At 59.8% G+C, this 24,443-nt stretch overlaps 2 protein-coding genes across 7 annotated transcripts in view; both read right to left on the reverse strand.

Annotated features, from left to right (window-relative positions):
• The window catches only part of CNDP1 (carnosine dipeptidase 1), a 42,183-nt gene extending 41,112 nt beyond the window's left edge, over positions 1-1,071 (reverse strand). For both annotated transcript variants that reach the window (XM_070050050.1, XM_008261469.4), the window contains exon 1: positions 917-1,071. In XM_070050050.1, the coding sequence (XP_069906151.1) occupies positions 917-940 (24 nt within the window). In that variant the 5' untranslated portion in view covers positions 941-1,071. The remainder of the gene's footprint in view (positions 1-916) is intronic.
• Positions 1,072-6,291: 5,220 nt separating this feature from the next.
• CNDP2 (carnosine dipeptidase 2) lies at positions 6,292-24,141 on the reverse strand. Of its 5 annotated transcripts, none has more exons than XM_008261467.4 (12): positions 24,033-24,141; positions 21,117-21,207; positions 19,932-20,075; positions 17,177-17,339; positions 15,000-15,088; positions 13,364-13,564; positions 12,141-12,225; positions 11,021-11,181; positions 9,354-9,518; positions 8,039-8,180; positions 7,685-7,832; positions 6,292-6,924 (listed from the first exon to the last, which is right to left on the reverse strand). In XM_008261467.4, exons 2-12 carry the CDS (start codon positions 21,174-21,176, stop codon positions 6,855-6,857), a joined length of 1,428 nt encoding a protein of 475 aa, XP_008259689.2. In that variant the 5' UTR covers positions 21,177-21,207; positions 24,033-24,141; the 3' UTR covers positions 6,292-6,854. The 5 variants fall into 5 exon arrangements, with proteins under 5 accessions (XP_008259689.2, XP_069905964.1, XP_008259690.2 ...); XM_070049863.1 differs by lacking the exon at positions 24,033-24,141 and adding an exon at positions 23,986-24,028; XM_008261468.4 differs by lacking the exon at positions 24,033-24,141 and adding an exon at positions 23,411-23,997.
• Positions 24,142-24,443: the final 302 nt, after the last annotated feature.

Below are 24,443 nucleotides of genomic sequence, written 5' to 3' on the forward strand. Positions count from 1 at the left end.
CTCGCCCCGGCCTGTGGGGCTGCAGCCAGGGAGCCGCCCTGGGAGCTGGTGTCACCTGAGAGGGAAGTGTGGCCTCTCCTGGCTGCAAGGTCCCGTGAGTAGAGCTTGACCCCTCGCCTCTCCTGCACTGGGGCAAGGCAACGATGCTGAGTTAGCCGCAGAAGGTGGGGTGGCCGGCGGCAGCCTCATCTTTCTGGAAGCCTTCTTCCCACGGAGGGGCCGTTCTGCACAGCAACCTAAACCCCGGGCCTGGCTCCCGCCAGCTGGGTGCCCGTGGTTTCTCGTGGCTTCCACCTTTGCCTCTGGCTAAATGTGCTTCGATGCCTCTCTGTGGAGTCTTCTCTATATCAGTCGTACACTAGATTCTGACAATTCTGTGTGTGTATTTGCGACAGAAATCCATGAATTGTTCTTTCCAAGTTGTCTGGGGACCAACGAAACCCAAAACATCACAGCCAAATGCGCCCCCTGCTAACTTCCCCGCATGGAAGCCTTGGGACCGGACAGAGCCTCAGAAACCTCACGGAGAGGGGGCTTGGAGGGATCTGCTCCGAGTTCAGACGAGAAAGCCGCACGGCGGTGCCCGGGCTGAACTCAGGCCTCTGCTCTCCACACAGCTCCTTCTGGGATCCTCCCTGTCCCGTTAGAGACGCAGGATGGAGGCTGAACTGACGAAAACACTCCAGAGAAGCTACTAGAAAATCACTGATTGTTTTTAAGAGCAGAGGACCAGCCCAAAGCATGAGTGATGACGTAACTCCCAACACCGCGTCCTCGGGCTGGGACATCTGTAAGCCGCAGTGGCTCGTGGGCCTTTCTGAGCGCCTGGCAGCCCAGGGTGGCACCTGCCCTCTCCAGTAGAAGCAAGTGTGGCTCACAGATCCGCTGGGCTCTGAGCACGGGGGCTACTACTCACCATTCTCCCGAGTTTAGGGTCCATTGGGCTGCAGTGACGAGGTGTCTGGCACTCGCTGGAGCTCCAAGGAATGTGAGCCCTGAGCAGTCACATTAATATCTCTCTGTGCCCTGAGCCACCCCATGCCCCGGAAGGAAGACCAGGCTGGCATAGTGGACCCATTCACGCTGGAAAACAATGATGCTTCAAAGACACCCATTGAGTGCCATGTGCATCCCGGAAGGAACAATGCGTGTCGTGTGTGCAGACAGAGGCCGAGGCAGTGGCCCCAAAGTCATCTGATGTCACCAGAGGCCAGCGCCGGGTGCAGGCCGCGCTCCCCAGGTGTTTTCTGAGGCGCTGGCAGGACACGAGGCTTACGCGGCGGCCACTTCTTCCCTGACGGCTCTGGCGGCCTTGGAGGTGTCGGCAGCGCTGGCTCCCTCCAAAGCTTCTCTTCCCGGCTTCCGGCAGCTGCCACTCTGTCCGGGTCCCTGCCTGCGTAGGCACCGCCCCATCTCTGCCCGTGACTCTGCCTGTGTGTGTGTTTGTCGGTGTCCTGTTCCTCCTTCTTACAGGGACAGGGGTCACCAGGGCCACCCTCCTCCAGGACGCCCTAGCGCCCACGCAAGGTCACGCTGAAGTCTTGGCGTTCAGACCTCAACATATGAGCTGGGATGGGATTCAGTTCTCCCCACTGCGGCCTTCAAGACCCCAGGTGAGAACTGGAGACAGCAGGCTCCTGGCCAGGCCTTTAGCTGAGGAGTCTGGAATGAGGCCGGAGGCAGTGGCCACAGGGCCCGGCCCCCCTCGCCCCTGGCCTTGGAGGAACAGGAGTCCCCCACGGTGCTGAGTCCCTGCCAGGGCTGTGAGCCTGGGCCTGGGGCCCCCATCCTGCCACACTCCCCACGCCGGCCAGCCTGGGGGCGCCGTGTAGAGGGAGGAAGGAGGGCGGAGGTCTGGTGGGGATGGATGCCCGCACCCCAGCTGCGAGGCCACCAGCAGATGTCCTGGGACCTGGCCAGCCACTGTACCCTCAGGTGAGCGCAGCGGGGTGGGGTGGCTCCACTAGGGGTCAGGGTGTTAGCAGGAAGTTAGTGTGTGAGAGGCCCTTAAAGGAAACCAAGCATCCGCAGGGGCTCAGAAGCAGCCCTGACAACGTCCTGCCCAGACAGGTGTCCCAGCCTTCCCCCAAGGAGAGCTCTCCAGGACAGTCCTCTCTTCTCAGCACCAAATGGGTTATCTGGCCTAAAAACACTGCGTGGTAAAACCTCGCCGCCTTCCCCCAAGGCAGGAGCCCTGGGGAAGCCCCTCTGCCAGGTGGGCTCCCCAGTCTGACAGCACTGAGCAGTGAACCCTGGGGAGCAGTTCCACCTGCTTGGCACTCAGAAAACCGTCTGTCCTGGAGAAGGGGGCGGGGAGGAGAAGAGAGCAGAACCGGCCCCCATTCCCTTATAAACCCCAGGCTGAGCACCGGCTGTGCGCTCAGCTCTCAGCCTTTCCTGAGCCCCCACCCCGCGTGGCCTGTCCGTCAAACACATCCCCTTGCTTTCCCAGTCTGAGTGGCCGGGCTGTGTCTCTCGGATTCTGTCCTATCCATTCTGACAGATGCTCCTCCCGGTTATCCCTTGCTACCTTGCTGCCCACTGCCCTCCCGGATCCTTTCCAAGTTCCGTCTCCACGCTGGGCGGAGGAGACAGAGCCGTGGGAAAGAAGCCCTTGGCTGCGCGGCGCTCTCAGAGGAAGGGGAGAGGAAGCTGTCAGATCTTTTTATTTTTGATTATCGTCCTAACAGACATGAGGTGATGCATTACTGTGGTTTTAATTTGCATTTCCCTGATACTAAAGACGCTGACCTACTTCTACCTACTTATCGGCCATTCCTGTGTCTTCTCAGGGAAAACACCTATTCAGGTTCTTTGCCCGTTTCTCAGTTGGTACTTGTGTATTTTTGCTGTGCAGTTCCGTGAGTTGCTTAGACAGTTACAATGTGAACCCCTCATCAGTTACATAATTGGCAAATATTCTCTACTATTTCATAGGTTGCCTTTTCATTTTTTTGTTCCCTTTGCTCAGCAGGTTTTTAACTTGTGTAGTCTCGGTTGTTTATTGAAGCTTTTGTGGCCTGGGTTTTGGTGTCACATCCCAGAGACTGTCACCCAGATGTGCCGAGCAGCTTGCCCCTACGTCTTCTTCTGGGAGACTTGCAGTTTTAGATCGTACATTTGAGTCGTTAACCCATTTTGAGTTGACTTCATACGTGGCGTGAGATCAGAGTCCAGTTCCATTCCTGGTGTGTGTCCAGCTTTCCCAACGTCGTTTATTGAAGAGCCTCTTCTCTGTTCACTGTACAGAGCTTTCACACTCTGGACTAAATTTATTCCTCTCAAAAATATTTACTTTTATTTATTTGAAAGACAGTTAGAGAGAGAGGTAGAGACAGAGGTCTTCCATCCACTTGTTCACTCCCTAAATGGCTGCAACGGCTGGGGCTGGGCCGATTCGAAGCCAGGAGCTCCTTCTGGATCTCCCATATGGGTGCAGGGGCCCAAGCACTTGGCCCATCTTCTACTGCTTTCCCAGGTGCATTAGCAGGGAGCTGGATCAGGAGTGGAGCAGCCGGGACTACAACTGGTGCCCATATGGGATGCCTGTGCTACAGGCTGGGACTTTAACCCACTGAGCCCCAGGGCCAGTCCCTACATTTATTTGTAAGGATTTTATTCTCTTTGATGCTGTTGTAAATGGGATCATTTTAATTTCACTCTTCAATGGTTCATTTTTAGTGTATAGGAATGTAACATTTTTGGGGGTGATTTTGCATCTTTTTAAATGAATTTATTAATTCTAAGACGATTTGGTGGAATCTTCCACATTTTCTTTATAAAGACTTATTTATTTGAAAGGCAGAGTTAAAGAGAAATCTTCCATCATATGGCCAAAATGGCCAGAGCTGAGCCAATCAGAAGCCAGGAGCCAGGAGCTCCTTCTGGGTGTCCCACGTGGGTGCAGAGGACCAAGTGCCTGGGCCATCTTCTGCTGCTTTCCCAGGTGCATTAGCAGGGAGCTGGATGGGAAATGGGGCACCTGGGACTCGAACCGGTGCCCATGTGGGATGCTGGCACCAGCACCAGCAGCTTAACCTGTGTCACAGCGCCAACCCCTGCATTTTCTGTACACACAATCACATTATCTGCACAGAGATGACTTTACTTCCAATTTGGATGCCTTTCCTGTCTTCAAGCTTTTTTCTGTTTTCCTTGCTAGAGACATCATAGCATGAGGGGGCTTCAAAAAGTTTATGAAAAAAATGGAGTTAAGAGATATTTCTTTAAGAAGAAAAGATTTGACAGGTGGAGTGAGAGACACAGAGAGAGAATCTTTCATCCAGTGACTCACTCTCCAAATAGCCGTGATGGCTTTGGTCAAAGCCAGTAGCTAAGAATCCCATCTAGGTCTCCCACTGAGGTGGCAGAGCCCGAGTCCTGGGATCTTCCTCTGCTTTCTCAGGAGAGTAAGCAGGGGGCCAGGACTTGAACCAGCCATCCGATATGGGATGCCGGCAATGCAAACGTGGCTCAGCCTGCTGTGCTACAATGCTAGCCCCCAAAAATGTTCATTTTGGTGTAAAACACCTAAAGTCCATGTAGAGTGTTTCACAATGTGCCCTTTCCATGACCTTGGGGACCTCCTGAGTGGCATTCAGAGGGGAACCTAAAGCTGACTTCCAGCTCGGGGAGGCCCCCTACTGCCCCATTAACTGTGCTCTCTCCTGGGTCCCAGGGCTTTTCCCTAGGCCGTTTCCCTGCCTGTCAAGCAGTTTGCAGTGGCCCTATCACTGCTTTCCAAACAATGAGATGCAAATGAAGAAACGGAGGAAGCAAATTCTGGCTTGGGCCCTGCACCTCGCCAGGGAAGGAGGTCATGTGCTGTCTCCTCCCCCTTTCCCACCGGCTGCTCGGGCCAGAGCTGGTGCGGAGACCACGCACGTGAGATGCTGTGAGGGGCAGGAGGGGCCCAGGCCCCCAAGACAGAGAAGCCACACAGGCGCAGGGTACCCACGTGGACGGTGACATAAAGGACAAGAGCATAAACGCGCCTTGCGTGGACGCCCTGGCCTACATCCTCACCAGCACCGTTGCTTGGGGATCCTCGACATTTGCAGTGGAAGTCTCTGACCTAGACTCCAGCAAGTAGCAAGACCGGAATGAACCCGACTCCCCGTCTCAGGGAGAAGTTAAACGTTCCTCCCGCTCAGCTCATCCCCTGTGAGGTCAAGAACGAGGCACGAGTCAGCAGACGTGGCTGTGTACTGGGGCAGTGAGGGGCACAGTGAGGGCAGAGAGCGCCAGCGCCGCGAGCTTTCTCCTGGAGGTGATGGCAACGTTCTGCCGTGGCCTGTGACGAGGTCGTGCGACCCAAGCACACAAGCAGCCCCTGTGCTGGACAGGCTAACGAGCAGGGCAACAAAACGCTGGGAACTCAGCAGGCAGGGAAGGCGCAAACTCAGAAAACCCGAGCGTCTAGGGTCTCCTTTGAAATAATCCTAGGCACACAGAAAGGCGCCAAACCGGCGGAGCCCCGGGACGTACTTCACCCAGCGGACACCTACACAGGCACAGCACCGTGACCAAAACTGATACAGACACCAACTAGGGTTCATTCCCGGCTCATCGGTCTGGTTTATCCAAGGGTGCCGGAAGGTGTGTCCTCGAGGCACCAGGGCACACGATGCTGGTGTGCCCTGGCTCACGTCCAGGTGGGCCTGCCAGCCACCCACTGTGGAATGACCACTTCCCCTCGCGGATCAGTAACCAGGGGAGTTCTCCCAGGCGACAGTCACCCTGTTTCTCAAACTCTGGCCCACCCACCTGGGCGGGTAGCAACCATGGGTCCCACCTCCCCTGTCCCCTCCCTGCGGGTCAGTGGGAATCCCTCACGGGAGCGCTGCTCCTCCTCACCCACCGTCAACAAGACCGCGGATGGCCGTCTACCCTGCAGGTCCCAGCTGCTCCACCCTGGCGGCCACAGGCGTCTGGAGAGGCCAGGCTGATTCTGGTCCCACCTCGCGCCCTGCCACCACGCACAACTCCCTGTTCATCGTGTTTTCCCCACGCCAGCCCCCCACACAGCGCTTCTCCAAGCGCTCTGCTTCCTCTCCCCGACAGAAGCTGAGCCTGCTGGGTGCTGTGTTCTTTACACCAGCTGGACCTCTGGCCTAGCAGCAAGGAGACCCCTCTGGGCCCTCAGGGGGTGACGAGCGTGTCCCCGTCACGCATGCAGATGAGGGAGGGAGGCGAGGCTGGGAGGACAGGGTCTTGCTCTCTGCGCCCTGACGGCCACCCTCACCACACGCACAGGCAAGGGCGCGCCAGGAGCAAGCTGGACGGCGATTCTTGGAGAGGCTTCGTTCCTGCTTTTTATTTAGCAGCACAGACTGAGATGACAGAGCCCTTCCAGGTAGGCACGGGTGCGAGGGACCAGGACAGAGAAGAGACTCAGCAGGTCTTGGGAGAGGACAGGCCAGCCCCAGCGAGGGACTGGACAGGGGCCCCGCGCCGTAAGATGCCCCCCAGCTTTTCTCCTCGTTCCCCCTCTGAACATTCCAAGTGGAAACTGAGGCAGGAGGCGGGGTCCTTGCTTGGTCTCTCTCAATTTCCCGACAGCAGTGCCTCCCACTGGGGAGCCTTGACTTTGGACCCTGGCGATCTCACGAGGTCAAGTCACCCTGACCACCTGTGGGAACCAGGCGGGGCATCAGGGCCACGGCCGAGCCCCAGGAACACAGGTTTCCCACTGCCGGTACAGCGGCCTCCACCCGGACACTGGCGCTGGGCAGTCTGCGTGTGATCTGGAAGACTGAAGTAGGGGCGGGGGAGCTTCCACTGCCCCAGGAGGTCAGCGCGGGCGAGGGCAGAGGGCTGACTACTCCTGGCTGGACACGCAACTCTGCGGCCTCTCAGTTCTTCAGCTGAGACACCTCGTACAGGTATGCAGCCAGCATCTTGGTCCCTTCTATGTAGTTGTGCCTAATGGAAAAGAACACATCATGGCATTGGCTGGCGTCGGGCAGCGTCGACCTAGGCCTACTGTGGCTCCTCCCCAGCACGCTCTGCACTCTCTTCGGGGTGGTCCCGAGCCCTGCCGGCCTTTAGAACTTGGCCACCAGGTCAGCCTGAGTGTCCCCGTCCCCCAGCCAATCCTGGTCTGGGTCTAAGAGAAGCTAAGGTGTCACACCCAACGCCCTGAGTAAATGCCTGACCTTGACCTTGGGCTGCTCCTGTTGTCTGTTCTGAAGGCCAGGCCTTGGAGCCTGGCAATCAGGCCTGTGTCTCTCCAAACCCCTCCACAGTCCCAGTCCTGCCTGGTGTTCCTGGTCACTCCCAGATGGGTTCTCACTTCCTGCTGCCAGCAATTCCAGGGGCCAGATGTGCCCTCCGGCTCTGCCCGTGGGCCCCTGCCTGCCTGGGTCTCTCCTTGCTGCCACTACCTCGGGGCTGCCTCCACCCCTGTGAGTTACAGGAACCCCAACTGGGCCTGACTCAGGAAGGGACACAGGCAGCTTGTGTAGCTGTTAGCAACACTGCAATATTTTGAAATAGAAGGGCACAGGGTTCTGTGCCCAGCAATGAACGTGGAGCTCACTTCACCAGTGCCACCCCCGCCAGCCCCACCGCCACCACCTGCAGATGGCAACAGGGTGGAACCGCTGCTCCCCACCAGCCTCTCTCAGCAGCCGTGCCCAGGGAGGCACGGAGGAGGAAGCGGTGCCCGAGCAACCGGCCTCACCTGTTCAGCTTTTCATTCTGGGAGTGGGCCCCGTCATCTGCTGACCCCACAGGCAACAGCATGACGTTCTTGCCAGTGGCCTCCTGAAAGGTCAAGGTCACAGGAATACTGCCGCCTTCCCTGGTCAAGTCTGGTTCAACACCAAAAACTGGGGAAAGTGGAGTAAAAGAAATGGTGAATGCTGGGGCCTCAGGGCGGGGGTCCTTCATGGAGCCCCCGCTCAGCAACACCGAGTCAGACTCTGCGAGGCGCTGGGACCGCAGCCCTGCCCCGTCCCACATCCCTGCCCGCCCTGAGCACTGCTGATGCCCACGACAGGACAGGGTGCGCGTTCGTCCCCAGGGAGCATCCAACCTGTTTTCAGAGCTCTCCGCCCAGCCATATAATGAGGGTGGTTGAAGTCGGATACCCAGGGCTTCCCACCGTGGCCCATGTACACTTTGAACTTGTTGGGGCTGTGCAGTTCAGCAAACTTCGTAGTCAAGTAGCTTGTGACCTGCAGCACAGACAGAAGACACACACGTTTCGTTAGCTTCACACCTGCTCCAATGCTGGCAATGCACCAATCTGCCACAGCAGGTGTTCAATGTGTCTACAAAGCAACAGGTCTACGGCGAGGCTACAGCAGGTCTGCCACAACGGGCCCACACCAGGTCCACAGCCAGCCTACAGCACGTACAGTCTGCTTCAGTGGGCCCACAAGGAGTCTACAGCAGGTCTACTCTGTGTCTTCCATGCATCGCAATTTTTAGTGCCAAACTTGGATCTGCACAACCATGACAAGGGGGCTTTTTGTGAGGAAACAATATCCAGTCACTTTAAGGTAAAAGGCAATGTTTTAGCATTTAGTAATTCACCTTGTATGTAGATATTCCAATCAATGTATTATTTAAACTGCTCCCTAACTTGCTTTACGTCATGGCTGGAAATGTGTGTACCTCCAAATCATACAAAAGCTCTAAGCCTGACTGTCCTTGGAGACAGGGCCTCCACAGATGTACCACGGTTAACGGGGTCTTAGGGTGGGATCCTGGTGGCAGACGACTGGTGTCCTCATAGGAGGTCAGCAGGCCCCAGGCCCCACACACAGGCTGGGGAGAGCGTGCCCGGCACACAGCACCTGCGGCTCCCAGAGCCCGGACCTTCCTGCCTCCACGAGCTCTGAGCAACACCGTCTGCCGCTTCAGTTGCCTGGATGGTGCAGCCAGAGCCGCCAAACCAGCACAGCCACGCACCACGCGGGTACAAGGCGGAGCCGGGAGCCAGCCAGGCACACCACCTCACGACAGAGCTGTCCCAGTGCAAGCAGGAAGCCCCAGCCCGCCCTCCATGATGCCCTCCTGGGTGAGCTTGGCTGACCAGCAGCTCCTAGAACCGCCACCCACCTGCCTCCACGGACAGGCTGCCCCCTGGACTCTCCAGACACAGGGGTCCGGAGTCCCTAGGTGGGGTCAGAGGTCAGATCTGGGCGCCTCAGCAGGAACAAAGAGCACTCAGGCCTGTGCATATGGCCTCTCTGGGGCGTCCGTGTTGCTGATTCTCGCAGTTACCGAGCTGGCGAGGGCCAAGCAACAGGGACACGTGGGGTCTGGGTTTCTGCCCTAGGAAGAGCCGTCTGTCGCCCCAGTCCGTGCCCAGCACCCCCGGCCCCGCCCTGCGCCCCACATGCCTGCTCGCTGACAGCCTCGGGAGTCATGTCCGGCACGAGTCTGATGGAGAACTTGCCGATCACCTTCCTGGGGATCACGGTCTTGGCCCCGGAGCCGGAGAAGGCGCCCTCGATGCCGTGCAGGGAGAGGGACGGGTACCGCCAGCGGTGCATGAGGATGTCTTTCTGTGAGACAGGCGAGGGTCAGGGCGACCAGGCTGCAGTCTGGCAGTCAGCCGCCCCAGACAGGGCCGGGCCTGGGGTCCCGACCCCGCCCAGGCAGGGCTGCTCAGCACCCACCACAGAGCCCAGCCCAGAGGCGACTCTGAGGGTTTCCACAGCCCAGTGTGGCCCTTCGGCGCCCCTCGCTATGGCCTGGACAGCTCAGATTTGACAGACGGAACTGGGAAAGCCCCGGGGCTAGTCATGAATGCCTACAACATCTGGGGCGACGTGGGCAGGAGGAAGAGGGGACACACACAAACCATCTGTGTATGCTCCCCGGGCCCTCGGCCCGGAATGTGGGGCTCATCTTTCCTGGGAGAGGAGAGCCAGGGTGACCACTGCATCCTGGCGTGGCCCCGGGACCGCAGACAGACACCACCCTCCCTGATCAAGGGGACAGACAGGAAGCAGATTGAGCGTCCCATGCTTTCAACACGCCCTGGCCTTCTGCAGACGTCTTGTCTGTCAAGCTAAGAGCTCCGTGACCTCTGCAGGACCAGTCAAGGCCCTACAGTACCCTGCCCGGCAGCAAACATGACCCTGGCACCCCTTCCTCCTGTGTGCCTGGTCCCCCGGTCCTCAGCATCAGCTGACCGGCTGTGTCTTCCCACCCCTGAGTTCTGGCCCCTTTGTCCTGTCTGTCTGCCCTGACCCGGTCCCGCCCCCTCCAGTCAGGGCCACACCTGCCGCAGCCTCACTGGCCGCCCGGATGTGAGAGTCGTGAGAGCCGTGTGGTGGGGAATGCTGCAGTGGCTGGGCCCACTGTTGGCTCGGATGACACACGAGCTCCCAGCAGGCCACTCAGCACGTCAGGCTCGGTGCCAGCCTCCTCCCCTCCCCCGGCCCTGCCTTCAGTCCCCAAACAGCCAGATGCACCTGTGAGTGTCCAACAGCTCACCCTGGCCTCAGCTCCCCGACAACTCTCTCCAGGCCCTGCCACCAGCCCCGCAGCAGGCCCACGGCCCTCAGCACCAGCCCCGTGTGCCCTCCTGAAGTCTGTCTCTGGGAGACAGAACCCAAGAGTCCAGTAGGCCTTATTCCTTGTGTATCCCCAGGGCCTGCACAGTGCAAGGCCTGGCGCTAGACTCAAAAATGCTGGCTACAGCGGTGCTGCTGGACCTGCACCCACAGCCTCACAAGCCCAGCGCTGAACCATGTAAGGCACCACATGAGGTCCCCTGATGGTTAAGCAGACATCCTGTGCAGTTCCCACTCCGCACGTGGCTCTGTCACGTATGAGTTAAACAACCCCTGGCCCCAGGAGGACGGCACCCGCCAGCAGGAGAGCTGGGTCTCCTGGAGTCAGCTGTGGACACTTCACAGAGCCTGACCCCTCCCGTCCTGCTCTCTGGAAGTCAGTGCCGCCTGGTACGGTGTACTGGGTAGCCCAGCTGTCTCCCACGAGGGGCCTCTGGGCACAGGACACGCGACGAGCCTGACGGGGGGGCAGACCCGGCCAGCACCTTGCAGCCGTGCAGGAGCGTCTCTGCGCCCACGTCCCTGGCGAACTCGTCCAGGTCGAAGTCAATGTGGTCATACAGCTGCTGCTCCTCGCTGGTCACCGGGGCCACGGCCTCGTTGATGCCAGGGATGAGGATTTTCCCCCTCTTGTCTACGAGGGAGCCTGTGAAGACGACAGCGGGCGGAACAGTCGGTGTGCAGCAGCACCGACGCCGGCTGTCTCAGCAGAGCCCTGCGGCCTGCGCCTCCTGGCCGCGCCGAAGCAGGAGGGCACGAGCAGTGGGCAGGGTCCCGCGGAAGGCCGCCGGCCCCCTCAGGCGCAGTGAGCAAGTCAAGCGACGACCAGAGGGCCCAAGGGGAGAGCGGAGCGGCAGTGTTCCCGCTCCGCAGGTGCAGGCGAGGGCCAGGCGGGAGAGCGACCCGTCCTCAGGCCCAGACCAGGCCCAGACCAGGCCCAGACCAGGCCCAGACCAGGCCCAGACCGGGCCGCTGGCTCTCACCCACCTCCCCCCGCGTTTCTTTCCGAGTGCACATTCCACGGGAGATGAGCTGCTCCGCAGGCTGAGAGGGGAACGGAGTGGCCAGAGAAGACAGAGCCCGGAGACACCAGCCCTCGCCTGCACAGCCGTCGCTGGGAGGGCACCCGGCAGCCCACAGAATCGTGCAGGGAATCGGCAGCTCCGACCGCCTCACGCCAGGAGGGTGCCCGGAAGACAGAGACGTGGCTCTTGCTCTGAAAGAGCTGTCCAAACAGGGCCCTCCACGTGGCCAGTGTAACACGGTCAGACCAGGCAGCGCATGCCAAGAGCTAAAGGTGGCGTCCACGGGAAGGACAGGACCCGGGCGTGTCCGAGTGGGTGCTGGAGGCAAGGCAGGGTTCAGCGGGTGGTGACAAGGCACAGCAGTGCTCCGCACAGAGCAGAGGCCAGCAGAGCAGAAGTGAGGCACGGGGTCTCTTTAAGGGGACAGGGGTGGGAGGAGGGGGGTGGGCCGGTTAAGAAACAGATGGAAGTTGGTTCCTGAAGGTTCCTGACGAGCCCACACACTGATAACACAGCCTGGAAACTGCCCAGTGCACTCTGCCCCGAGTGACACAGGCCTGACCGCCAGCCCCGCGCTCACCCATCAGTGCGATGAGATCCGTCATGGCCTCGTGCACCGAGCCGCCGTACACCCCAGAATGCAGGTCTCTGTCACTGCACTCCACCTGCACGGAACAAAGGCCACGTAAGCTGGGGCGGGCCTTAGTGGGAGCTCGTCTCCACCACAAGACAGCTCAAGGCACACGCACAAGCTGTGACAGTTTTCCAAGTCAAAATCTGCTCCCTGAAGGAGCAAATTCGGGCACTTTCCAAATTACAACTCAGGCAGCACAAAATACTCCTGGCTATGCTGCCCACGGGTGGACAGGGACTGCTGCCCACGGGGTGGACAGGGACTGCTGCCCACGGGTGGACGGGAACTGCTGCCACGGGTGGACGGGGACTGCTGCCCACGGGTGGACGGGGACTGCTGCCCACGGGGTGGACGGGGACTGCTGCCACGGGTGGACGGGGACTGCTGCCCACGGTGGACGGGGACTGCTGCCACGGGTGGACGGGGACTGCTGCCCACGGGCGGACGGGGACTGCTGCCATGGGTGGACGGGGACTGCTGCCATGGGTGGACGGGGACTGCTGCCCACGGGTGGATGGGGACTCGCTGCCCACGGGTGGACAGGGACTGCTGCCGCAGGTGGACGGGGATTGCTGCCCACGGGTGGACAGGGACTCGCTGCCCACAGGTGGACAGGGACTGCTGCCCACGGGTGGACAGGGACTCGCTGCCCACGGGTGGACAGGGACTGCTGCCCACGGGTGGACGGGGACTGCTGCCATGGGTGGACGGGGACTGCTGCCCACGGGTGGACGGGGACTGCTGCCACGGGTGGCCCTTCCCACGCTGGTCCTCTGCGCTTCCCTTCATCGAGTGGTGCGTCTCGTTCCCTTTAGCTGACGTGCTAAAGCTGGCACGTCTAGATTTTTACAAGTACCTCTAGAACATTTTGTACACGTCTCAGTCTTCTAAGAGGGACCAGCACATAACCTCCACTCCGCTGCCCCAAGGCAGCAGAACAAGTAACAGTGCCACAGCGCCGGCGGTGCTGCCATGAAAGTGACTCCCGACGGCAGGAGGTGGCACTGCCCTAGGCCTCCCACGCCACGCCTAGCGTCAGGGCCCTGAGCCCACTCCGAGCTCCCCCTTCACGTGACGGGCGTCCTGGCACCTGCCCATGGCAGGGTACGGATCAGGGAGACGCGGGAGTCGGCGGCCGGGAAACGGGGCTGGGCAGCCCCGCGCTGTACCTCGATGAAGAAGTAGCAGATGCCCCGGAGCCCGTAGGTGATGCACGGCTTCTTCTTGCCCAGCCAGTAGTTGTCAGAGATGCAGACGTAGTCCACGTCTCTAAAAAACTTGTCCTTCTGGGCAAAAATCAGCTCGTCCAGGCCTTCGGAGCCAGACTCCTCCATGCCTTCGAGGCAGAAGCGGACGTTGACAGGGATATCCTAGGAGACGGGGGCACGAAGAGGAGGCAGTCAGTCTTCTGTGCGGTCCGTCAGAAGCAACAGGCAGGACAGCCCAGCGCCTTGAAAGGGAAGGTTCTACACACCCAGCCTCCTCCAGCCCAGCCCCAGGCTGCTGCTTGTACCCACGGGGACCGCGCTCACGAGCACTGGACCGCGGATGCCCGGGCCACGCAGGCCAGGCTGGGAGGCATGGCTCTCGGCAGCATGCCTGCGATGCCCCACTCAGGGGTCTCTACCAGCTCCCAGACAAACAGCGTCCGAGCGTCCAGCTGCTCCCTCTAAAATCAAGGCCACAAGGAAGAGCCCCGGCCTCTGCTGACTGGAGGAAGAGCGAGTGAGCTCCTTCCTCCTCCGAGCAGGCCCCATGGCACCAGCAGCACTGCCTACGACAGCCACCACAGCCCTGGCCAGAGGCCCAAGGGTAACGCACCCCTGAGATATGGTCACTGTGTGGTTCCCATGGGCTCCCCAGCTCTGTGGGGTGAGGCAGGTCGCCCCATCACGATGAGAAAGTGAGTTGCACAGCAAGCTGGGGGACCCCCAGACCAGAGGCCACCCGAGAGGACGGCAGAGCCAAGTGGGACTCGAGTCCCACGAGTCCTGGCTTGCAGCTGTCCAGACAGCACTGCTCATCACTACGTGCACTCCCTGTCCTCTCCTGCCCCGGGACCCGCCCCGTGGAACAGGCGTCAGGCTGTGGCGCGCTCTGAGAGTCTGCCCTGTCCCCCAGCACCCCTTGCCCTGCGCTGAGGGCTCCACAGGGCCCTGAAGGGGCGGGGCTTCCTAGCTCTAGCACCCAGCACGCAGGGCCAGCAGTGGTCAGGCCGTGGCCATGGGTTCTGGGAGTCACTTCCTTCTTGTGCAAGAGGACCACGTGGACAGAGGCTCTGAGGCTCTTCAGATCTCACATTCCATGCTTTGTCCAACGTTTACTTTCTTTTTATCACGATACAATATAAAAGCAAGATTTGAAAACTCACTACACAGCATGATCACAATTAGGTTAAAAAACATCAAAATCTCAGTCAACAACAATGCATTAGGGTATTTTTTCCTCCCTACTTTTCTGTATTTTTACTAACTTTGAACACTAAACAGGTATTTCTTAGTTAAGAAAACACATTTTAAAAAATAGAACCCATGTGTAGGAGGGAAGACACACAGAGTGCCTGCGGGTGCAGTCAGCGGCTGAAGTTCTCGTCTCGCCTGTTGGCAAGAATCTTGCTGAACATCGATACTACAACCTTTGAGCATGTGTAAAGCAATCACACTTTTACGGTTTCTCTTCAACCTGAGTCAGTGGTGCTGATAAGCGGGCGCTGCTCCCCCCCCCCCCCCCCCCCCCCCCCCCCCCGAGTGAACGGACAGCCTGTCTCAGTACTGCGCAGATGGGCGGAGCGCCCGCGGGGCCTACCTGATTTGTCTTCTGATAGGCCTCCAGGGCATTCATCCAGCCGGCCACAGGTCCCTTGTCGTCCGTGGAGCCTCTCCCATACAACTTGCCTGCAAGAGCAACCGACAAATTCATCAAGTTGGGACTATCCCACAACCAGAAGGCGCTTATCTCAGACGGCCATCTGATGCCATGAGCAGGACCCCAGGGCTCCTGGGTGAGGCTTTCTCTTGCAGCAGCCCGACTCTCTATGCGGCGCTGCCCTGAGAACCTCCGGAGCAGTCACTGTGCTCACCGGAACGCTGGGTCCTGTGAACGCTGCCGGCCTCACTGGGGAACTCAGAACTCAATCCCAGGAAGTCAGGCCAGGTGGCTGGTTCATTAGTCTACCACAGCAGCTGGAAGCAGGAAGGCCGGAGCCCGCCACACTCAGGGACACAAACTGCACAACACCCCAGTTCTTATGTCTAACTTGATAAAGAACAGAACTTGCACTGTCACTCTTGAGTTCTTGGTTTCTCTTTCTTGAGTTGTGGTACCATTTCTAATCCCTGTCATCTGTCCCAGTATTCGTCCCCCTACACCTGCTCCAGATGGACCACCGTCAACAGCTGAGGCCCGTGCTCCGCCTGCCACACCACCAGGGCACGGTCTCGCAGACCAGGGAGAGGGCAGAGCGGCTCAATGCAGCCCGTGAGGAGCCCAGGCCGCGGGGGCTCAGGGCTCGGCCACGCTCCAGCCGCCCTGGGTCTGTCCCAGCCAGCCCTCTGACTTGCTTGCCCTGGACTGTCCTGAAGGCCTGGCAGTTTCGGCCTGAGTTTCCCTGCCCCAAGGTAGTGTGAGGCTTACAGTCATCACTACCGTGGGAACGTCCTTGTGCAAGCTAAACCCAGCTGTCCACAGAAGCTCTCCTAAGACACAGTCCTTGCTCCGTGACAACCGCTGGAGAACCAGAAGCCGGCACTGTGAGGGCTCAGAGGGGCATGAGAGGCAGGGAGAAGCACGCTGAGCTCCCGCTCCAGGGCAGCGTGGGTGGGATGTCCGCAGGGAGGCCCCATTCTAGCTTCACTGACCAGAGTCTGCAGAGGGAGGAGGGAGGACTGGCCAGAGCGGGTCTCAGAGGGAGGCCATGGAAGACACGGCCATGGTGACCACTGCTCACGTAACCGCAGGTGCTCCCGGCGGCTCAGGTCCTCAGCTGTGGCATGGAGTAGCGTGGACTCCTGGGGCTGCCCAGGGTCTAAGTGGTTGGGCTCGGGTGGGAAAGCAAGGAGGGGAAGGCGGAGCAAGTGGGCAGGGGCCTCGGGCTGTCCTGAGTCTGCCCAGAGGGTTCTGCAGAGCTGGTGCAGGATCGGCGTGGGGTGCTGATGCGTGAGGACCGCGGCAGGAGGCGGAGTGGCAGGGCACAGCCACTCAAAAGGACGGGAAGGGCTTCAGTGGGGGAGAGCCATGGGAGAGAGGGCCCGGGCAGGGGCAGGGAGACCAGGCTGGGGGCGGGTGGTGCTGTTGCCCACCGTGTGTGAAGAGCAGGCACCCAGTTCCAGACAGATGGAGCGGATGTGGCAGGGGAGAGCCCGGGGAGAGCCCGGGTGTACCCGGAAGCCAACTGTATGTTAACTACAGGCCGGCGAGTTCACTGGGAGGAGGGCCAGGGTGGGGAGTGCGTCTCACACAGGCCACTGTTGGAGAGGAAACAGCGTTCAGTTTTGCCCAGGAAGGATCACAACTCCCGGGAAGCCAGGAAGGCCCTGAAGACCCCGGCAGGGGTTCACGCGAAGGAGGTCCAGGGAAGGAGTCTGAGACCCCGCCCAGAGGGCCAGGCGCAGGGGCGGGCGCCTGCACCCGGGCAAGCTGTTCACAGACATGAAAGCAGAGGCCTCTGTGCCGAGACGGGATGTGCAGAGAGGACAGCCCAAGCTGCCGGTGAAGTGACCAAGGCGCCCCCACGGCCAGGGTGGGGCAGCACTGGGGCTGAGGGGCTGGACAGCCTCCATTCAGGCCAGCGGCCCCGCAGAGTCAAGGCCACAACGGACTCACCGGCACGAGGAAGGGAGGGCTTCCCCAAGTGTCAGCAACCGAGGCCCACGAAACGTCCAGAAGCCAGCTGCTGAACTGTGTTACAGGTCACCTGTCCTGCACGGGGAACCCAAGAGACTGCCAGCGACGCCCAAAGCAGAAGGGGCACGCGGAGGCCTCACCGTCCCGCTCCACCAGGGTGAAGGGCTCGCTGTCCCAGCCGTCCTCCAGCGCCGCGGGCTGCACGTCCAGGTGCCCGTAGATACACACCGTCTTCTTCTGGGGGTCCGAGCCCAGCTTGCCAAGGAGGATGGGCGGCAGCGGTATCTCGGAGCCGTCAGGGAGCTGAGTGCGGGGGGGGGGGGGGTGGCAATCAGAGCAGCTTGTCAGGATCGGGGCACCCGGCACCCGGCACCCGGCACCGTTCCTACAGCCCCGAGCCTCCTCGGCCGTCCTCATCACGAACCACGCCCACCAACTTCTGGCAGCTGGTACATTTGCAAGGGCTGATTTTTTTCTTTCACAAAACAAAACATTATCCAGGCTGAGTTTAGGATGCAACTGGATTTGTGATTTTTTTTTTTTTTTTGACAGGCAGAGTGGACAGTGAGAGAGAGAGACAGAGAGAAAGGTCTTCCTTTGCCGTTGGTTTATCCTCCAATGGCCGCCGTGGCCGGCGCACTGCGCTGATCCAATGGCAGGAGCCAGGTGCTTCTCCTGGTCTCCCATGGGGTGCAGGGCCCAAGCACTTGGGCCATCCTCCACTGCACTCCCGGGCCACAGCAGAGAGCTGGCCTGGAAGAGGGGCAACCGGGACAGACTCCGGCGCCCCGACCGGGACTAGAACCCGGTGTGCCGGCACCGCAAGGTGGAGGATTAGCCTAGTGAGCTGCGGCGCCGGCCGGATTTGTGATTTTTTAAAACGAGGGTTGGCAGCTAGCCAATCTTAAGCCAGGAGATGCATTTTTTTACATTTTGTGTGCAGACTACAGAAAGGGCTGCACAGCAGGACAGAAGGAAGCATCTTTCACTTAAGCACATGACTCAAGTGGTGCTGGCTGGCACCCCCCCCCCCCCCCGCCCCGAGCCCTGCGCCCAAGGCCTGTCTTCCTGTCAGTCTTCCTGCCCCTGCAGAAAACGGAAACGACCCGCCACGGCGCTTCCCTGAGTCTCGGGATGTGAAGGCAAATGCCTCCTAGGCCTTCTCCCAGTTCCACATCAGCTCTGAGCCTCCACCTCTGCTGAAACCCTGGCCACTCAGGCTGTGCACAAACCCCACGTCCGAGTACCTCCTCCCCCAGTCCTCTTCCAAAAGGCAAACGTTTGCTGACCATTAGGAAGCGTCACCGCAGGCGGCAGAGGCAGGCAAAGGCTTCGGACTTCTGTTTTAGCCAAAGGAGGAAGGGCTTGTTCCAACTAGACACCACACACACACACACACACACTCACACACCACAGACATACACACACACCACACACACAGACACACACACCACACACACACACGTCTAGCTACTAGAAAACACTGCCTATGGAAGTAACATAACACACAAACCAAAGTGGCAGGACAGCCACACTGGCCAGTTACACACAGGAGGTAAAATGAGCATCAGGTGACCTGGACAGCAGCTGGGACCGCCCACGCACAAGCACGCCGAGCGGCTGGGCAGCGGCTGGAAGCTGGAAGAACGCAGGATCTGTCTTCTGAGTAAACCCCAAGTAACTCTTCCAACCCCACAGCTCGCAGCGGGCAGCACCTGCAGGCCACACGGCTCACCCACGGCAACTGCACATGGGCTGGGCCGGCGCACTGGTCCTCAGAAAGGCAGCCTGTGGCCACCAGGGGCACAGACTCACCCCTCAGAACTCCCTGGTCACACAGGACACACGGCCTCTGCGTCCCAAGCTGAGCAGGGAGAGGATTCTAAATGACGGGGGCTTCTCTATTGAGATGTGCACCCGACAGGCTCCTCTGAAATACTCCCGCATTTCCCTGTGGCTGCTGGGGCCACAGGGAAATCTGCCCTAAGGTGCACTGCGTTAGGAGTCCCGCCAGGCCTCTGCACGCACCGCGGGCAGCTCCCACCCCGCCTCCACTCCTGCCTCACGTCAGCCTCCCTTCCCGAGCAATGGAGCCGTCCTTAGACACACGTACGGGAAGACAGACCACGTCGCACCTCACCGCCAAAACCTCCACGGCACTTTCCGAGCCGGGGTGAGGTCTTCCGGTCCCCGTTAGAAACTCTCAACCAAAAATACTGGATGAGGAGTCAGGTGCACTGGCTTGCAATGCTGGCTTTCCCATGAGCCACTGAGGCTCCCACAGGACACCAGCCCACCAGGCTGGGGATCAGACTGAATGAACATTCACAACCAACTTCCAGGCCTGAGACTTCAGTCTGACCCCTAATCACCAAGCAGAAGAACCAAGGTCAACCTAGACTTGCCACACTCTGCCCTTAAGGGGACTGTAAACTCTGAAAATAAACAGCATGAAACATACGATTAACACGGGGCTGAAATCATCCGAAATTAAATTCCTGGAGTAGTGACCAGAGAATGCTCACTGAGAAGACAAAGAGGACAAGCCATTCTCATCCATCAGAGGCCTGCGTTACAATGCAGCCGCGCCCAGCTCCCTTGCGTACAGCTCTCCCACCCCACCGCGAAGCCTGGGGCACAGTGCTGGCTGGCTGGCTGGCTGGCTGGCGGCTCATGGGATGGTTACATCCGTGTGGGTAAAGTGCAACTTCCTCATTTGCACTCCCTGATTTCTGCAAGAGGATCTCCACTCCTCGCTGAGAATGGCTTTTCCATTAACTCAGTTCTCACTGCAGGAAAACGCTGAGTATCACAGAACCTTTGCCCCGTCCTCACAAGCCGCCACGGCTGAATCAGGCCCTTCCCCGTTTCTGAGCCGAGATGCTGACGCCTCACCTTTTGCTTTCCGATGTTCACCAGCTCCACTGAGCCGCCCAGCTGCTGGATGTCGGCCGCGGCCACTTCCATCATCCTGCTGATCTCCCCTCGCTTCTCCGGCCACGCCGACACGCTCTGGATGGCCACCCATTTTGCGAGTTTCTGTTGTGGACAGCAAGCACAAGGGGGTTTTTGAAGCGGTGCTCCTTAGGGGAGAAAGGTACGCATAGTAATTCTGCCGTGTTCCAGGCACGCCACGCTGACCTGCCCGTGTTGAACATTTTGGAGAAACAGACCCTTCTCCTTGGCTTTTTGCTTAAGATTTTAAAACTGCACTGATTCTGTATTCAGAACTAGAGCCTAACAGAAAAACAGCAGACTGTATTTTTTTTTTTTTTTTGAGTTAGACAGTGAGAGAGAGAGAGAGAGACAGAGAGAAAGGTCTTCCTTTTTCCGTTGGTTCACTCCCCAAGTGACCACTACGGCCGGCACGTTGTGTCGATCCGAAGCCAGGAGCCAGGTGCTTCCCCTGGTCTCCCACGCAGGTGCAGGGCCCAAGGACCCGGGCCATCCTCCACTGCACTCCCTGGCCACAGCAGAGAGCTGGACTGGAAGAGGAGCAACCGGGACAGAATCCGGTGCCCCAACCGGGACTAGAACCCGGGGTGCTGGCGCTGCAGGTGGAGGATTAGCCTAGTGAGCTGCGGCGCCGGCACCAGACTATGTTTTTTTAACCATTAAGAATGCAGTAAAGTAAACTGTTAAAAGACAAGCTAGAATCTGAATCTAACAAAGTTACGACTGAAGGCACAGAAAATTCTCAACATTGTTACACAGCCCAAGTTAGCCTATTTATCATCTTGACAATGTTCAAGTTTCCCAAACTATAATTTTTAGAGTAAGAATTCTAAAAATCGCATCTGAAATGTGTGCACCAAGAATAACTCCATAACATGATTTTTTAAGTTAATGTCACAAAGCAGAGTAATATAAAACGTGACCGCCTCACGATATGCTAAACAGAGTGGAGATTAAACAAGACTCTCACATTAGTTTTGCTGTACTGGAAGCATATACTCACACTTCCTGGCGAAAATCAAACGTGAAAGTCAGTGTAATAAGAAGGGATTCCTGGGTGGCGTTCTCAAACCCTGGACTTGAACAGTGTGATTCCTCTGAGCCCAGTCTTACAGCTCCTTTTACCTGGATGTAGCGCTCCTGGTTGTCATCAATGTACTGGAACAGGGTCTTGAGGGCCGACATCCTTCAGCCGCACGGCACACCTCGGAGATTCCTGGAAGGAAGAGCAACCGGTCAGTCCTGCCTTCAGGTAAAGACTGGTGGCAACTGGCCTGGCAGGCGCTCCGGGGCTGGGAGCAGTGCAGCAGGGCTCCGCCCTCCAGCCCGCATGGCTACGCCCTCATCACAGGACATTCCGGGAAGTGACTGGGGCTTCAGCGACAAAGCTAGGCTTGGATGGAACTACCCCGCTTCCCCCCGAAGGAAACTCCACAAAACTGCAGGCAGAGGCAGGCAGGCAGCGGCAGGGGGGTGGGGGAGGCGGGCGAGCCGGCTGCAAAGCCCAGGAGGAAGTGCCCAGTAGCGCCGATTTATTCACAGGGAACCTTCCACTTCCTACTGCCCCAGAGAAGACAGTCACCTCGGCACACCTCGTGTCTTCAGCCACAAGCCCGCAACACAGCCAACACAGCCCATGGAAGGCTACGAGCTCTGAAGTGGGTGCTCTTGGTCCTCCAACAGCACAGGCTGAGGGCAGCGTGCCAAATGTGCGGCCGGGGGGGGGGGGGCAAGGGGGTAGGGGACTCTTCTTTTTGCCAAGGGGCCATTTGGATATTCACAACATCGTTCACAGGCCACACAACATTATCGACTCAAAAACCGGCCGCTACGGGTCTGCTGCGTTTCCAGCCCGCCGGGGGCTGCCTCGGCAGGGCCGGACCAGGTGTGCCCGAGGGCTGGATGCTGCCTATGCTGTCCTGCAGGAACACAAGACGGGAGCGGCCGCTGACCCGCAGCCTGCGGGACACACCTCCTACACTGGTTTTCCATGCCGGACACCTAGCAGCTTCTGCAGCACCTGACAGTACGGGGGAGAAGAAGCCATGTTCTTAAGAATCGAAAGGAATTCGAAGCGAAAACGTAATTCTGGGGCTGAGACGTTCAAAGCCGGCTCAGTCCCTTTCTTCGGCTGACGGTCTGGAGTCCCGTTAGGGGTGAGACTCACGGTGGTGGCAGGTCTGGGCTAGTGACGCAGCAGCGCGGCTGGGACCCCGGGTGCATCGCAGCCACAGCTGCAGGGCCGCCCGCGTGGGTGCCGGGTGAATGCCACGCACGGACACACCGCCGCTAAAGAGCTTTCTGTTCTTTGTGTGGGACCCCAGAGAGAGCTCTAAATGGACAGGTGATTTTCCCCAAGCCTGGCAGCCGCCTGGCAGGCCCAGGAAGCTTCCCCAGCTGCGCGCACAGTCATGAAGTCGTGTGAATTCTGTGTGGGCAGGAGCTCCGACGACTAAGCTCCTAGTGCCCTCTTGCCCCCCTTCGAACGCCAGCAGCAGGGCAGGACATGCCTGCACACCTCCCCGCCCACTCACGTGACTCAGTGGAGGCGCTGGAAAAAGCAGAGTCCACTGCTGATGTTGCAGACATCTTACAGCTGCCAACACGTCACACTCTCATCCATCAGTCAGCAAAAATGTACGCACACACACACGCACACACACACACACACGCTACCTGTTTGCATGAAACGCACACATGCAAGCGACCTGTTTGCAGGATGAAACGCTGCTGTTGGGGCTTCTCACTTGGGTTTGTAAAGTACCACAAATCCCACATCCATGAGACACATTCTTACTACCAGTAAGTTCTCTGTAGTCAAATTAACCCACGGCCTTGCAGCTGAAGGCACTCAACGATACAATGATCCAAAGTGCAAGTGCGCTTTCTACCGCAGGAGACAGAACAAAGGCCGGCCTGTTCCGCTACCCAGGCAGCCGCCGGGCGGGCGGGGGAAGAGGCAGCCGCTCCTCCCAACGCTGACTCCAGCCACTGGGCCCGGGTCCTCCCAACGCTGACTCCAGCCACTGGGCCCGGGGTCAGGCAGCCCGCTCTCCGTGTTTCACCCCCGACCCCAGCACCAAAGTCAGATGGACCCACTGTCCTCTTCCCTGGTGGAGCTGACAGCAAAATGCTGGGCTGCAAAGAAGCAAATCTTAGCCCACGCCTCCCTCTTTAAAGCTCCCGGGTTCTCTCAGCGCTGGGAATCCCAATGCTGTTCCTCATCAGCTCAAGGTATACAGTAGATAACGAATCACGGCTTCAGTCTATGTAAAAGCCACCAGAACGCGGGTGGGGCTTCCCACCTGTCTTCCTAGAAATCCACCCCAAACATACTGTGAACCGATCTGTCCTCTCCCCTCCTCCCACACAGGCCCCAGGCAGGTCCCGTGCACCAGGACGGCTCTCCAGAAACCAACCTGGGCAGCGAGCGCAGGCTGGGGGCCCTGGCTGCGAGGCCCAGGGACTCCAGGACGACAGCGCAGGCGGACCGAGTGCCGTCGCCCATTTCACAGATACAGAGACTGAGGCCGATGCAATGCGAGACCTGCCCGCATCAGCAAGCCGGCCAGGGATCCGGGTCTCCCCTCAGGGGCTCCAGCCTCCGGGCCTACACGCTGGTGCAGGGGGCACTCCTGGGTGCAGGGAGCCTGGAGTTGTCGGCAGGCCCGCCCTGCAGGCTCCCCGCAACCCCACCTCGCCTCGGGGCGCCCCGCTCCAGACCCCGCCCCCAGGAGTCGCGCAGGCCTGAACCCGGGGCTGTCCAGGTCATCGCGACGACCCGGGGGACCGAGACGGAGGTAGGGGTCCCTGCCGAGGGGCCGCCTCGCCCCAGGGACTTCCGGGGCGGCCCCCTGCCCCAGGAACAGCGCGGCCTCCACAGTTCCGGCCTGCCGAGGCCGACAGCAGGCCGGCCGCACAGGAACGAGGCGCGAGCCCGTCGCCTGGCCGGGGCCCTCGCAGCCCGGCCCGCTCCCCGACTCGGGCCGCCCACCGGGACAAAGAGGCAGCGGGAAGGCTCCGCGAAGAAGGTCCGCTTACCGGCGGCAGGCGCGGCGCGGCTTCCGTACCACGTGTCCCCGGCCACGCCCCTGGGCCCGCCCCGCCCACCGACGCCCCGCCTCGCCTGGAGGGCCGACGTCACCCTCCCGTCCACCAATCCCCGGTTTCGCCGTGAGGACCGACGTCGCCCCGCCCCTCCGCGTCGAGAGGCACAGGGAGGGACGTGCGTGCGTGCGTGCGTGCGTGAGGAGGCGTGTGGCCGCGGGTGTACCCGTCCGGCGAGGTCCGGCGAGGTCCGGCGAGGTCCGGCGAGGTCCGGCGAGGTCCGGCGAGGTCCGGCGAGGTCCGGCGAGGTCCGGCGAGGTCCGGCTCGTGGCGTGGGGTGTGCGATCCTGGGCCCACCCTGGGGGCGGTCGCTGTCGCTCCGCGGCCCGCTGACGTGGCGCTGCC

Source organism: Oryctolagus cuniculus, chromosome 10 (genome assembly GCF_964237555.1).
Source record: "Oryctolagus cuniculus chromosome 10, mOryCun1.1, whole genome shotgun sequence".
NCBI classification, from domain to species: domain Eukaryota; kingdom Metazoa; phylum Chordata; class Mammalia; order Lagomorpha; family Leporidae; genus Oryctolagus; species Oryctolagus cuniculus.